This window comes from Gopherus evgoodei, chromosome 11 (genome assembly GCF_007399415.2).
Source record: "Gopherus evgoodei ecotype Sinaloan lineage chromosome 11, rGopEvg1_v1.p, whole genome shotgun sequence".
Taxonomy (NCBI): Eukaryota; Metazoa; Chordata; order Testudines; family Testudinidae; genus Gopherus; species Gopherus evgoodei.
Window position 1 is genome coordinate 19,780,454 of NC_044332.1, and position 16,651 is coordinate 19,797,104.

The 16,651-nt window shown below is 38.5% G+C and overlaps 1 protein-coding gene across 4 annotated transcripts in view; it reads left to right on the plus strand.

The window, feature by feature from the left end:
* RAPH1 (Ras association (RalGDS/AF-6) and pleckstrin homology domains 1) overlaps positions 1-16,651 on the plus strand; it is a 165,114-nt gene that overhangs the window by 100,914 nt on the left and 47,549 nt on the right. For 2 of the 4 annotated variants that reach the window (XM_030580421.1, XM_030580422.1), the window contains exon 5: positions 3,216-3,296. The exons of the other annotated variants lie outside the window; for them this stretch is intronic. In XM_030580421.1, coding sequence (XP_030436281.1) covers positions 3,216-3,296 — 81 coding nt within the window. The remainder of the gene's footprint in view (positions 1-3,215; positions 3,297-16,651) is intronic. 4 annotated transcript variants of the gene reach the window in all.

Sequence of the window (16,651 nt, forward strand, 5' to 3'; positions counted from 1 at the left end):
GTTAAATTGCTGAAATATCTTGACATTTCAGTTAATATAGTTTTCTCGGTTAATATATAACTTGGGTGTTAAGTTATTTAAAATCAACATGTTATTTTTATTGCTTTTCCATGCCTGCAGCTATGACACTTTGTGATATGTCTTCAGATCACACAAGCTAGGAAAGCTTAGACTGGGGCAGTGTTTAGACTGGAAACCTCCATGGAAGACCTACTTGATGTGAGGACCTGCTCTTGGCCATTCAATAGGTGACATTCTTCCCTCTGAGACAGTACTGAACCAATTCCCTAATCATAGTTTTAGGATGTACTGTGCTAATGGAGTTTTTGCATCATTTCAGTTAAATTAAAAAATGTCTCATCTGTCACAGCTGGCTGGTTAAATTGACCATAATGAAGGAATTTGATATTTGACTTGTAGAATAAAAATTTTAAAATGTATGGTGTTGCTACTACAGCCATATTTTAAGTACATTCAGTTTTAGGGCTAAATGTTGTCTCCCCGATCCCTCTTTGATTTTAAAGTAATGTGTTTTGTAGGCAAACATAGTAGACTGTTTCCTTTCCACTTTAACTTTCTTTTCTTAAAGCTATAAAAAGCAAACACAAGGAGCAGTAAGAGAGAGAGAAAAAAAAGCATTAATTCTTAAAAGTACTGGCTAAGTACTGCACTGTCTACCAGAAACTTAAATGGGTTGAAAGTAGAACATGAACTCATTCCACTGAAACAGAAGAGAAAACTGTGTGTATGATAGGAAAAAATCCTAAAATTTTTCACTATGACCAGTTATTATCTGAATCTATTTCTTAAGAAGCCTTACCAACAACCTCTTGCAGGTGACCCATATTGGTATGAAGATGTCTGTCTACCCAGATACTTATATAACCCTCAGCACTGTACTGTCTTAGCACATGCCAAAATTTAAATAGGACTGCGCTCGCTCGCTCTCTTTCTCTGTCTCCCTTCTATGTTCTTTTGGAGACTTCAAATACGCGAGAAGTTCCAGTGCCCAACTGTGTATTCTTCTAAGAGGCTTAGCTCAATACTTCAACCTTCATTGAACTGGTCAAATGATGGGCTTTCTCCTGATCTGTGGAAGGAGTATAGACACTTGCCAGTCAGCTGAACTAGAACCTCCTTGAAGTGTTTGGATCCAAATGTGCATGTGCTTTTTCTGATTAGAGATGCTGATGACAATAGACTAATCAGTGTTTACTGTTGATGCCACAGCTGTCCCTAGTAAAGTGATCTTTTTAAGCCTTTTAACACTTCACTCCTTCACATGTCCCCATGAGAGAAATCAGTTTCCCTTTCCCTTCCTCAGATGTCCATTAATGAAGATGACAGGTTTGGAACAATGTACTCCAGTAGGAACATATAAATAGCTCTTTCCACCTCCACCCCCAGCCTATCCCCACACACATTCAATAGGTACAGATGCATAATATATACTGTACCATTAATATGGACAAACTAAGGGCATATGTACAGAGTGGAGTCATGTGCACTCTGGGATGCGCTTTTTGTTGTGCATTAATTGATACTGTTTCAAACAGCACTACATTAAAGAGCACTAGAAAACTTTTAGTGCCCACCAGCAAGGTCTAAATGGATCAAGTAATGTGCAACATGTTAGCAGACTTAGAAGTCACACCCTCATAGTGTGTGTTACCTCACTGTGAAGACAAGCTGTAAGAAAATAATTGAACAGGAATTCAAAAATCAATAGAACCCTGTTTAAAAACCTCTAGATGAATAACCTCACAAGAAAATCTGCACAACTCATACTTAAGAGGAGGCAGATTTCTGCCAAGGAACTGGATCTGAACTGAGAGAGAGAAAAATGGGATTGTGACAGCGTTATGCTGTGATGTTGCTAAAACGTTTTCTGTCAAAAGCACGAACTCCCAATGAGAATCTCTCCCTAAAAGCTGTGATGAATTAGTGTGGGAGCTTGTAAATAATATATGGTCACAGAAAATTTTTCTGTTTTGTAAACCAGTTTCTTGTCCTCCTGATACTGAAATAATTAAATGTTTAAAAAGTACAGAGATTCATAGTGGAGAAGAGAGAGGACTAGAGATACAACATCTTTGTAAAATTAGCAAGATTACTTGTTTGGCCATACTTGGCCAAAAAACACATTTGGAACAGCTGTCCAAAATTAGGAACATAGCAGCATTCAGTGGAATTGTAAAATGTGAACGGAATTTCTGTAGTTTTCTTTAATAAATCAAATACTGTTACAACTTCCAGAAATGCAAACTGGGGCTTTTTGTGGGTTATAGAGGAGCTCGACCCTGTGGAGTGAGACATACTGAAGGGACAGTTGACAATTGGAGGCTCATTTATTGTGTTGCTGCTGTCTCATTCTTGCACGTGATATTGGTTAATTTTTACCCAGTTGGATAAGGATTGCATGTGCCTGGTTATGAATAAAACAAAAACAGCCTTTCATTTTAGTTTAATATATTGTTAGGTTTAGATTTGTAGTTAAGGAGGAAAATGTAGTGCTATAAGTGGCATTATTTTCTGTGTTTGGAGGTTAGGATATTTGTGGGGAGGTAGGACAAAAGGTGCAAAGGAAAGAATATAATCTTAGGTCAGAAACCCATAGCTATTTACTAATGTGTATTATCTGGGGTCTGGTTTCTTCTTAATCAGTTTCAGTGTAGCTGAAAAATGGGTACTAACATACACCTCTACCTCGATATAACGCTGTCCTTGGGAGCCAAAAAATCTTACCGTGTTATAGGTGAAACTGTGTTATATCAAACTTGCTTTGATGTACCGCAGTGCGCTCCCCTCTTCCCCCCCTCCCCCCGGTGCACTGCTTTACCATGTTATATCCAAATTATATCGAGGTAAAAGTGTATATTACATGAAAGTAAACAAATATACTCATCAGACATTGGTTACTATTTTCTTTCCTAGTAGTCTAGAATGTAATACACAAACAAATTATGTATTTTTTGTAGGTGGAAGGGGAAAATAAGCATCTATCCTTATCCTTAAAATTTGATAGTTGTTGCGCAACAGGGCAGGAGCAGGGATGTTGCATGTTTCTTGATATGTTTATTTTCACTTCTCTTTCTTTTACTGGTTCACATCACCACTCATTCCCGCTCTTCCTGCATGATAATAAATGGTGCCTTTTCCTCTTCTTCCTTTTTCTTTCATTTTCCCACTTCTCCCCCATTCCTTCATTTTCACAGCATAATATTTCTGTGGGACATCCCATCAAGCAGTCCAAACGACACATTGACTTCACGGAAGAGGAGGCTGAGCTAACTCCTGTAAGTTATGACGTGTCTGTCTGTGTGTCTCCTTTTTGTGCGCTTGTGGCCCCTTGTAATTAGAAACCACATCAGTGATTTGAGCCTTCTACATTAACACCTCAGCAGTGGAGACTGTAGTGAAGCCTATATCATAGCCTGTAACTTTTTGCACACTTCCTTACAGTTTATTCTTACCTATCCTCTATCAATGAATTCCCAAATGTACTAGTTTGAGTAAGCTATTTACACTCTAGTTAAAACTCTGTATTAAGCCTGACTGCCACTCGCAAAGCTTCAGCCATTCCAAGAGAAGGGTGGAATATGAGATTTCTCCACTAGATGCATGCTAGGATTTATTATAATGATACCTCGCACTTATACAGTGCTTTCCATCCATAGATCTCAAAGAGCTTTACAAAGGAGGTCAGTGGCATTATTCTGGTTTTACAGATGGGGATGCTAAGCATATGATGGTCACTTAGCAGGCTAGTGGCAGAACCAGGACTAAAGTCTTCTCAGTATTTATTTATAACAATAGAGTAAAAGTATAAAAACTCAGTTTGATAGGCAAGTCTGTCTACAGAATTTAATGTATTTAAACTTATTTACATTTTTTTAATCTCTTTCAAATTAGACATATTTTTTTCCTTCAAAAGTACTATGTCATTTTGAATCTTAAAAACAAGAGTCTGAAGAATAGGAAATACTATTATAATTTGAAATTTCAGTATAGTGACCTTTACTCGGAATTTTTAAGAGTGCCAAAATGTGGGTTTTTCTTATCAGATGTCACTGTTTCTGGTCCCATCCCCTTTCTACATTTTTGTCTCTGAGAATAGATATGATTTAAAAATGGAATTGTAAAACAGCTTTCTAGTTCTTACGATGAATCTGTAAAGCATAAATTGCACAACAATGCCCTCAGCTGGCTAAATTAGGCAAACTATTTAGTATTCATAATGTATTTTAATAGGGCTTGATAAGCCAAGAGAATCTTGTGAAAATAGCATATTATTTAGATTCAATACGTAGGTTTTCTGCTTTAGTCATAAAAATTAAAGTTTAAAAAAAAAATCCAAAACCTGATCAGTCATGTTAGTCTTTGGAAAAACTTCTGGTGAAAAAACATTTATTCATAACCCAGTGTTTTACATGGATGTTTTTCAGGATTCTTCCTTTTGCTAATGTCATTGTTAGAAGATAAGTTAGACAAGAGCATAGCAAATGTAGATATCCTAATAATAGATGAATTTCTATATAAAAGGAATTAATCAGTCAACTGGATAATGGCATACAATGCTCTAGCTATAGCAAAGTTATCCACATGTATAGAACAATTACTCTGTGAATGAAAATATACAGAAAAACTTATATGGGTTTTCTCCTTGCCATGCTAAGTAGGAAATTGTCTGTGTTTAGTCATTTGGTTTTTTTTTGTTCTTGATGGTCATTCTTTCTTGCGTCTGTATATTGACTTAGTCCTTATTTTTTTTAAACATCTGATTAATGGCTTTACTCTTACTATTTATTCATGCAAAATTTGTGGTTAGGATTTTTTTGTCTACAATATTTGTGATTTTTGTCATTGGTAAATATCTTTTGCTCTGTTGTACTGCTGTTTTCCATTTGTCTAAGTAACAGACCACGTGCAAACTGTGCAGTAAGATTACAGAATGGTTGAGCAGAGTGTAGCCCTAAACATCTTTTATGATTTTTTTATAGTGTATTTGAAAAAATTGCTTTGTAATTTTCAATAGCCTTATGTTGTCATTGCAGTATATTTCTGTAGATTTGAATGCAGTAGCACTGACTGTATTTTAAAGGGAAAAGTTTAGTGGGGACCTCATCCATTTACAATGTAGATGACTTCATAAGAAATGTAGCAAAATGTTCTGCTGTTTCTGAGAGAGACACATTTTCCATGTACTGGGGTGAATCATCTATAAAGAGAGTCTTAAGAGGATGTTGTCTATGAAACTTCAAACAGGCTTTAGATATAGATTAAATCTACTTTGTAATAGAAAGCGAAGAATAGCAAGTTAAAGAGTAAGTTCTGAAATTTCTTAAGAAGATTTTTTGGGGGGAAGAATTGTGAAATTTTCACCAAACTGTTAATAATTATGTACTGTCTATAGGACAGGGTAAAGAACATGTAAACGTATCTGTTTACAGTAATACAGTATTTTAATATTTGGATAATGTAAGTATGAATTATTTGAAAGATTTATATAATTAGATATATCAGATGTACTTTAGGATCATAATTTAACATAAGTTTTCATAGGTATATTCTACATATTTCTGAATGGAGAGATTGCTCCATATGGTATCCTTCAAGTCTCTAACTTCAAAGGAGCAACCTCCTTAGATAAAGGAACTGATATGAAATAAGCAACTCATTTGCATTGCAGCCGTAGTTAACTTCGAGGTTTTCATGTCTAATAATGGTGTGTATGTAGGCTTGGACAGATTAGTTTTTTGTTGATAAATGTCAATTTCCCTGTATACACACAAACCAATGAAAAATATTTCCATTGATCATTGAAATTTACTTTTGGGCAAAGTAAGAAAAAAGTTGCTTGACAAATCTAGTGTTTGATTTAAGGATATTTACTTTTTTGACAGGTGATGTTGACAATTTGTGCTTTAACAGTTATAAAGCTATAACTTTTTGAATCTCAATGCCTACTGACATTACATAATTGTGTGACCTTCCATGCCACTCATTGTCCAATTTTTCCAGTGCTTTCCTGCAATTCTGAAAATTTAAATAGATAAAAATTGGGATAAAAAGCTTAAAAGCTGTAATTTTGCACAGCTGTAAAAGTTTAAATAGATAAAAATAGAAAAAATGCTTAAAAATAAATATCAGTATCCGTTGAAATTAATTCTGCCAATCTTAAGTGTATGGCATGTTGTGTAGTAACTCTGAGCATCATATATTTTCAAGATGAGTATTTTAAGTGCATATTTTAAAAGTAGTTTTTCCCTAAAGAATTCAGTTTGTAAATAAACAGATTGACATGCAGGTTTTTGTCTGTATGTATAAATTTGCTACCCATGATGCATGTTTTAGACATTTGACTGGGAAGAAGTATTCCGTTCCATTAGTGTGTGAAACACTTTAGTGCTTGCTGGAATTTCATACAGCCTTTTTTTTCTTTTTTTTACTTTGAAGTCTGTTCTCCTCTTGAGCCCTACCAACCTCAGGAATTAAAAACAGTCCATTGAGCTTATTAAAAAGGAAACTGCCATTCTTTGTGAAAGGAGAGGGAAACTGTTTGTTTTTGGATATTTGAAAAATTTTCTGCTGCAGTTCGATACACATCAACACAATACTTTCCAGTGATCATCATCATGCTATGTGCGAGTCCTCTGAGTCCATCAGTTTTATCATGTCTAACAAAGACTTCCTTACAGTTTTGTCTCATGTTTATTTTTGGGAAAGCTAAAACTTACTAGAATCTTCAGAAGTCTTAGATGATTCATAAATATCTCTTTGAGACAGCTGGGAGTGTCTTTTATTTTTTTTGTTTATAAATTGAGATTAATATAAATATTTGCAGTCTCAGAGCTGTTCTTTGTTTATAGAAGAGAAAATACGAAGCAGACCAGCTCCATTCCTTTCTTTCAAAGAAGTTAAGACTACCAAATTGTGACTGAGTATTTCGCTACCATGGAAGGAGAAATTGTCAATACCAGTACACAGGCAAAAGATTTGTGGTACAGTTAATAATGTCCCTTGACACATACATTAGTTTTAATTACATTCTTACAAGAAAACACTGAGTAAAATGGTACATATGACTTTTTATCTTATTTAGCTGTTGAGTACATGTAAACAGTAGGGTGGAAGTGTTTTGTATAGAAGTTTTTATATTCTAAATGTTGAAAACGTGCTTGGTTATTCTGCACTGTAGTTATAAATGTTTACAGTATTTGTGAATAGGAGCAAACAGAGTTATAGCATTGAAATCTCTTCCTAGAATAGCATAAAAATCCAGTGTTTGTGTGGCAGGCTCTTTGAAAATATTATAAAATGCTATGCCCAACAGCTGGTCCATGAACCCCTCCTGATATGTAGGCCTGAAGATAATAGATGTGTCCCTTTCAAGGAAGGAAGGAAGGAATGCAGGAAATCTTTTGAAGTCCTAAAAGTAATTTGGAACAAAATACATGTGCCATGTTTTTATGAACATCAAGGCAAGCTGTTTTTTATTGAATGAACTATATGTGAAAAGTATTTTACATTTTAAAAATATTTATTGAAATTAAAAGGAACTTAGTGTCCATTTTATTCAAACTTAGTTCTTGTAATATGTTATGTACTGATGACATAAAACCTGTGGTGATTCGTGGAATGTGTTGTCATGTTAACACATTTGCGTGCTTAAATCTTTTTTTTTGCTGCTTGTGTTTGAGATTAAAGTTTAATTTTGGTAGAGTTATTAGAGGTATCCCCTATTTCTGTATTTATTTGATTTTCAGTTCTTTGGATTAGATTTGCAGTTCAAGGATTTTTATGCATGTGATAGCTTGCAATGTTTTTCATTTCTGTAATTTTAAGGGTTGCTGTGAAGGATATGGATTAGGTTTTTATAAATCTTTTATCGGATGAGAATGTTTGGTCAGAGAATCTTGGTTTAGATTTGAATCATTTTTGATATAGTGTTCATTTTCTGGTATCTAAGTGCAACTTGTAAAGTTACAACTTGCAAAAACTGAAATATCGTTATTAACAAAAAACTTAATGCAGCTTGAATTGCCTGTTCAGATACATTATTTTTTTATATATATATATTCATTTTGTACATTTTCTGTTTGTAACTTCACTCATTTGTTTTCTTCTCACCATATGTTTCCCTTTGCATCTATCCCTGGCCTTTTAAAATAAATTTTAAAAAAGGAAAGTGTTTAAAAATTGTTTGACAATTTATTCTTTATTGTGCAAAACCACTCAAACATAGTGAGTTGCTTTTGTGTGTGTTGTAAACATGGTCCCTGAAAAAAGAATACTCCTGATAAGATCAGCTACAAGCATATATAATGCTGACTTGTAAAAATCAGTCTTCTTTCCTTCATTCTACGCTAAATGTTTCTGCCTTTTCTGTGATGGCCAAAACAAGCTACATTGGACTGCTTACACTACTTGTGGTGAGACCACACCTGGATACCTTTTGTGAAGAAATCCTGCAGTGAGATCCTGGCAGAAAGCTGTCACAGCCCTCATCAAGCTCCCATAACAGGACACTCACTAAGGGCATGGCTACACTCGAAACTCCAGAGCTCTCCCGCTGCAGCGCTTTGAAGTGCCAGTGTGGTCGCGGTGCCAGCGCTGGGAGAGAGCTCTCCCAGCGCTGCAGGTACTCCACCTCCCCGAGGGGATTAGCTTACACCGCTGGGGCACTGTTTACACTGGCGCTTTTCAGCACTGTAACTTGCTGCGCTCAAGGGGGTGTTTTTTCATACCACTGAGCGAGAAAGTTGCAGCGCTGTGAAGCGCCAGTGTAGCCAAGGCCTAAGCTACTGTTTGGATTCTACCACACTGGACCCCTGTACTCTTAATCTTCTTGAGTCTGAGCATAGTCCAAGCACTGCCTCAGGCTCTGGGTCTTTAGGCATACTCTCAGGATACAGATCCTTTGTCTAGCACCCCTTCGGAGCCCTGCAGTCCAACTGCCCAGGCCCTGAAACTGATGCTGGCTCCTCCAGACTCTTCAGTAGCTTAAGCATACCCCTTACCGAGAACTCCAACCTTGTGTGCAATCAGATTTTCAGTTCACCTCTTCAAGGACAGTGGATAGTTGAAGCAAATAGACTTTGCAACAGGGTTCCAAAAGCAATCATTCATTAGTTTAGACAGCACGAAACACAGATCCAGGAAAAACAATAAAACCCCTGTATGCCACTCCCAGCCTCTTTTCCTTACTGCTCTTGAGTGTTCTTTGAGATTTGGTCAGTCTTCTAAGGTATCCAGGATCCTTCCTCTCTCCTGCACATGGCTTCCAGATCATGGAATCTATATGACCTCTGTGTTATGACCCTGTCTCTTATAACTTTCAGTTCCCTTCCTCACGTGACTTCCGGATCAACCTTGTCAGTTGTTGTAGGTCCTCCACCAGATGATCCAATGCTTAGTTACCAGCCAGCTTGATAGAACCAGTCTTTTGGGTTTGTCCACCTCTTTAGCATATCTATTGTATTACCCGGGTGGATTTTTTTCACATACCAGTGTATCTCGATAACCCTTTAACCCACCCAGGTATGTTTACTTAACGCACATTAGTGCTCAGGTTCTGATCCAGTTTCACATCCAGAGGAATGTGGCAGTCATTCCCAAGTCTGACAAACCACACCGGATTGAGGAGAACTTTAAGGTGTTTGACTTTGAATTGACTAATGAGGAGATGGAAATCATCCTCAGCTTTAACAGGAATTGGAGGGTCGTTGAAATGCTCAATGCTGTCAATCACAAGGAATATCCATATAAAGAAGATTATTAAAGCTGGTGTTTCCTTGGCATCTCTGGCTATTAGAGTTGGAGCCTCATCTGCTCTGATTTGTTCTTCTATACCAATTGTGTCCTTCAGCTATTGTCTGCCCTTCTTTTACCACCATATACAGGGGTTGGAGGAAGGAAGGAATATAAAAGCTGAACAAATATTTAACACATTTGGATGGGTTACCTTTTTATCAAAGGGTTGGAGGTACTGCTTTTTGCAAGACTACCCAAAAAAAGTTAACTTTCATTCCTCTCTTGTTTACTTGTATGTTAAACTCCACTTCCCATCTAGTCACTTGAGGAGGAGTTCAAGGCAGGTTAGTACAATAAGTCAGTGTATTAAGGGATGCTGTATTAACTATGTAACTCTTTATAGATAGTTGTATGCCTGTTATCTGATTGTTCCAGCTGGATAATAACTGTCCTGTGCCTACTGTATCTAAGACATCAAACAATTCTGAGTACAAAAAAAAAATAGTGCATTGATCACCCATTCCTCACTCCCAATGGGTGTCTCTGAAAAGAAGTTAACCCCTTTGAGGTCAGGTAACAAGCAGCACAAGACTGAACAAGTAAACTGAGTCACACATTTTATAAAAATAATGCAGTAATCTCCCACATTGTTCACAGGAGCTAATACACCTGCTTATTCCTTTTCAGTGTGCAGTAGTTGACATAAGAGTTTGCTGACTCTCTAAAACTGCTTCTCTGAAAGGAAGCAGAAAACATTGAGTATTTGAATATTTGCAGATATCTAATTTTATGAAGTTTCATTTAGTGCATACAGCAGGATGAAGTTCTTCAAGAACTTTCCCACTCTTTCCATTGCATGTAGGATTTAATAGCTTCATTTTATACAAGACCTTGGGAAAGGGAGGTTGAGAAAATTCAGTCCAAGTAAAGACAATATCACATGTCTTTAAAGAAAAAATGGTGTTTCAAAATGTTTACCTATAAATAAATCGAGTAGAGGGATTCTAGCCATGTGTACACAGTGTGTACCATTTTTGGCTTGAATGAATACTTTGTGAAAGAAGCTGGGCTAGAAACACCTGACCATTTTACCTATTTAGCAAACTCTGCGGACAGTCTGCTTGACTTGTTCTTGATTACATGTACGTGAATAAGACCTGTTATGCCTGGAGTGTACTGACTTGAAAATATTAATTCTTTGAGTATTCTGGATATAACTGTGCAAATGGAATAACTGAAACAGAATGAATGTCTTCTAATGCAGTGTTTTAGCTCCTTAACTCCCCTTCTAGAAAGACCCTTTTCTCCTAACTGTGCTCTGGTCTTCATTGTAATGGGAGGATGAATGTTGCAGGGAGGTAGGGGGTTGTCTTTAAATTATCCATTTTTCTTAATTGTCTCAGACTGTTTCAAGCCTTTTTAATTTCTGGTGTTCAGCTGTATGGTACCTGATTGCAGTATTACAGACATTACCCTTAAGGGAAAGAAATGTACTTTTTTTTATTAGACTAGCAGTGGGAAATGTCTTTTAGTTATGGGAAACTGATTGACCGTCTATGCTAAGAGTCAATGAATCAACTGTCGCAGCAGGGAAAAAAATTAATACAATACAGAATTTTATTGGCCACCTGGCAAATACTAAATATGGCTACATTAAGAAATACTATATTGTGGCTAGGGTCTTACTATTTTGTCTAAATATAATATTTAGACTCTAAAAGCGGTCAGGCAGAATTTACTGCCACTGGCTGCCTTCTACTTATTCCAACCGATTAAGTTAAAGTTTGGTAGGCAAAGGACAGAAATATCGGATAATCCAGACGTATTGGCCAAATGTATTAAAGATTTGAAAATACGAAAGTTACCATGAAAAGTTTTTGCTTACCCCTTTTGGAGTAGCAAGTTTTAATGCAAGTTTTATTTTTATCTGTATGTCATAACTCTTACCTGGGTTTCTGAATTTTATGTCAACGGTATTTCTAGGTGTAAATTGTACCTAGGAAAAATACGTTCATTTAGGATTATACTTAAAAGGATAATGTGCGTCAAGGGTTTGTAGGTCAAAATACTGACCTGTGTTTTTGTAATATAGAATCATAGAATTTAGAGAGGGAAAATTGGATAATGAGTCATCTGGTCCATCCCTGGGGGCCAACAAAGAATTGTTGCTATAGTAAATTTTTATTGCTTTATGTCCAATTCGTCTTGAAATGTCTCAAGCAATGAGGTTTCCATTACTGCTTCTGGAAGGTTTTTCCATAACTTAACCAATATCAATCTCAAAACTTTTCTGATGCTTGAATTAAATGGTTTTCTATATTACATAGATTTTAAGTGGTTTAAAAGTGCAGACTAAGTTTGCAGAGTGCATTTCTACCCCATAAAATGGAATAAAAGTAATCTTGTAAATAATCGTTTTTACTTATTCCCTTGTGCCTAATACTCCATTGATCCACTCTAAATTATTATTCTCTCTCTGATATTTATTCATTTCAAGTATTTGAAAAATGTTATATTCACACAGTTGCTGCTTTGCCAAGCTCCTTTGCTTAGCAAGGAAAATGCTCCCTGAGCAAATTTACACTTCCCTGTACCAGCACTGATTTTTAAGCTATATAGGATACGTCCACTTTTCTGCATAGAACAGAATTCCCCTTCTCTGTGAAAGATACTACTGTAATTATGCTGGATGATACCTGCTATGATTGCTAATAGAATAATTGTGCTGCTAGGGCTCAGTCTTGCAAGATATTGAACTTCCTCAACTCTCGCTGAAATTAATAGTTATAACTAGCAAAAGACTGTTCTTTTCTCTTATAAGAATGTCTGTCTGGCAGTCCTACCCCAGATTAATCAGTAATGGAGGTGAGAAACCGCTTAAGCCATACACCCTGGGTACAATTTCCTACAGCTCAACCATTGTGCTCCAGACCAAGCTCCTGTTACTGCAGGCCTCGTGTTATATTTTCAGCTAAACAGTAAATACATAGAACTCCCGCAGTACCCTTTCCTGCTAAACTTCCTTTTCTTGATTCTCTGTGGTCTGAAGCATTTGGGCTTCCTTTTGCCTTACTGTGAGCACGTGTTCCTAACCCCTACCCCAATACACACACAGACAGCAGGCAAGATGGCCAGTGTGGGGAAGAAGGGTAGTGAAGAAGGGTAGTGAAGGGGTGTCTCCTGAAAGGTGCTATTAACAACCTTGTGTCAAAAATTCCTTCCAAGAAACAGCGCTACCTCATTGGGAGAGAGTGAGGTCCCAACTCCTACCCATCTCTGTCGTTGATATCGAAGAAGGCTAAGGATAAACAGCCCTAGAAAATAAGCCAAAGTAGCATACTCTCTAGCCATGACGCTGCATCGCAAAAGAAAGGACAAGCTGGAATCCATTAAATCCAACAAGGACATTAGTGAGGAGCTTATTCAAACAGAATTCTTTGATCCTATGTTAAGAAATGTTATAGACACTTTTGAGCTCCATCCTGACTCAGCCAAGCTGAATAGGAAGTATTTCCCTATTTATTCACGAAAGAATTTGGTCACATCTCTTGATAAGGCAGTGTGATACATTCAGTTCTTGCTGAGCAGAAGTTCCTAGGAAGGGCAGGAAACTTTGCAGGCAAGTCTTTATTTACATTTTACAACATTCTTATAGTTAAGCTTTGCTTCTTCTGCAAGTAGTGTCCTTATAGGTGCTCCCCTGTAGTTGTGCTTGTGTCCCTCGCTGCTGATTGGAGAACTTTCGTAGCTGTGTCCATTAGGCCCACACATGTGCGGTCTCTCCTTGTGTTGTGCCACGAGGCTAGTCAGCGCATGCGGGCTAGTCTCCCCTCAATTCCTTCTCAGCCGCCCTGGCTAGAGACGGAACTGTTCCCAGTCCGTTAGGACCATTACTTTTGATTTGTATTTCTTTAGTTAGCTAGTCTCCTAGTTCTTAGTTGTAGTTCTAGCTGTAGTGCTTTCTCTTATTCCCCACCCCATCCCCCTTTTTTTTTTTCCACAAAAGAGACTTTTTTCTGCTTTTTTCCCCTTGTTGTGGACCCTTCCCTCAATGTGGTATGCCTCACTCACCAGGCTTCAAGAAGTGCCTTTCTTGCAAAGAGGCAATCTTTGTTGCAGACAAGCACTCCCAGTGCATTCGCTGCCTCGGGGAAGGCCACATTTAACAAAAGTGTGATCTTTGCCAGGAAATCAGACCCCGGTCTCATAAGGATAGAGAACTTGAACAGCAAATTATCTTCATGCAGGCGGCTTTTCCACCATCTCTGTACCCACGCCACAAGTCACCTGGAAGATGTGAGCCTTCCCCAGAGCCTTCAAGGTAAAAAGGCTGTGGGTCAAAGAAACAAATTGCTGAGACCTTTCACAAATCATCAAAAAAGAGCAGAAAATCCCAACAGTGAGACCCGAGAGAGCCACAGTGACAGTGAGGGACAAGAACAGGAGTAAGCACTCCTCTAGAAAGGTATTACCAGTATGCAATTTTACACAGGTACCATCATCGACACCTCATTTGGCACTAGAGCATCCAGTATGGACAAGATCTTCATCCTCCATGGTACCGCCAGCAGCATCGAGTCAGTTGGCACTGCTGGAATTCAGACACTCTAGGGACCTTCACATATAAGACATACTGGAGTCTCCTCGGTGCTGGGACTTCTGCACCAAGTCTTCGAATAGCATGAGAGTCTTCCTTGCTGCTCTGTCATTCTCCTCCCAGGCTCTAGTGAAGGCTCGGATAGCGAACCTGAGGAGGCAGAATCACAGTATTCCTCCCAGGCTCCTTACAGTGCTCAGTATCAACAGAGTCCTCGAACATACCCTCAGATAGCCCCACCACCACCATCTTGGTACAGCCACCCATGGGCGCCACCACCACTCCAGTGGCCATACTGGGACCCCTGGGCTGCATATCGACACTGTGCCTCTCAAACGTCTTACCACTGAGCATTGCTTATAGGGAGGGGTGCACATCTAAATGGCCTTGCAACAAAAGACAAATAGTCACCTATGGAGATGTCCCTTCACATCAACCACCTCGAGCTAAAGGCGGTCAGGAATACTGGCACCCACTTCCTGTTACTGATCAAAGTATCATACACGAGAGTCCTAACATACAATCGACAAGTCACCCTCCCTTTCCTTGGAGGCAATGAGACTATGGAAGTAGTGTATCTCCCACTGTTACACTGCCAGCTTCCTACCTCCAGGCACACAAAACTCAATAGCGGATAATCTCATTTGCAAATTCCCAATCATGAGTGGGAATTCGACCCAGTAGAACTTCACAATCTATTCTGGTGGCACCTACCACAGACTTGTTCACCCTTACCTGAAGAAGAAATGTCCATGCTACTGCTCCCTGGACAATGCTCTCCTCCTTCTCCTGGGACGGAGACCTTCTTTACGTCTTTCCTCCTTTTTCCTTACTATTAAAAGATGGAGCACACATCATTCTGATCACTCCTACTTGGCTGAGACAGACCTAGTACCTATATCTGTCACAGCTTGTGATACGCCTACCAATCCCTTTCCCTGTCTCTCTGTTCAGAGGACAGTACCCTACATGCCAGCGTGGAGGCTATATTACACTCTGTAGATGTCAGGAGAGCCCTAGCCTTCTACCTGGACAAGATGAAGATTTTCAGGAAAATCCCCCAGGCAATTTTGAGGAAAGATCCAACGGCTCAGCAATATCAGCCCAAAGACTCTCCAAGTGGATCTCGAACTGCATCAGACACTGCTACCAAGTCTTCAGTATGAGCCCTCTAGATACTATTCGTACACACACCACAAGGTTGATCTTCTCATACTTCGCCTTCTTCAAGAATGTCCCTATCTCGGAAATCTGTACAGCAGTGACATGGGCATCAGTTCACACTTTGCAGAAAATTATGCATCACTGGGGACTCTGCCTCCAATGGTATCTTCGGCTCCACAGTACTGTCATCTGTAAGTGACCCAACTCCAAAGTCACAGCTCTCCGGAAGGAATACTGCTCGGGAGTCATCTATAGAGACACTACTCAAAGAAGTTACCTTGTGCAATAACGTTATTCTTTGAGATGTGTGTCCCTGTGGGTGCTCCACAACTTCCCCTCCTCCCCCCTACTTCAGAGTTCTTGTCAATGAGTCTGCAATAGAGAAGGAACTGGGTGGGGGGCAGGGGGGGCGGCAGGGGGTAGCCCATGCAAGCTGGTTAGCCTTGTGGCACAGCATGAGGAGAAACAGTACATGTGCTGGCCTAATGGATACTGCAATCAAAGTTCTCCAATAAGCAGTGCACGGATGCAAGTGCACCTACAGTGGAACACTCATACAGTGAAGCCCCTATAGAGGGACACATCTCGAAGACGCATCATTACTGCACAAAGTGAGTAACTTCTTCTTTACTCATACTTTCATTTTAAACAAAGCATTGTGTTCCTTGGCCAACGATACAGTGCACACACTCAGGCTTGTCCAGACTGAAAAAATTAGTTGTTTTTTAAATGTTATCACTTCTTAAACATAACTTAGCATCTTGTGGGTAAAGGCCATGATATTGGAAAAAGTTATTAGGTAGCCATGGTCATAAAAGATGTTATCTGTAGGATGTGCTAGCTAACATGTTCGAACTAATGTGTTTCAAAATTCTAGTGTAGACAACTTAACATGTGCCAGGCTGACTTAAAGCTTGAAGTGAGTCTAGACTTTAGCTTGACCAATTTAACATGGGTTAAGTTACACAGTATCGTATCCACACTCCATTTTTCAAATGTATTAGAACTTGTTAGCTAGCACATCTCTCCGTCACGTTTTTAAATCCTGGTCTACACAAGGACTTGGTTGTTCATGACTAGTGTGTTTTTAAGCATTAGTGCATATCCTTGGTCGTGTTTGAAAATTTGCTAATGCAT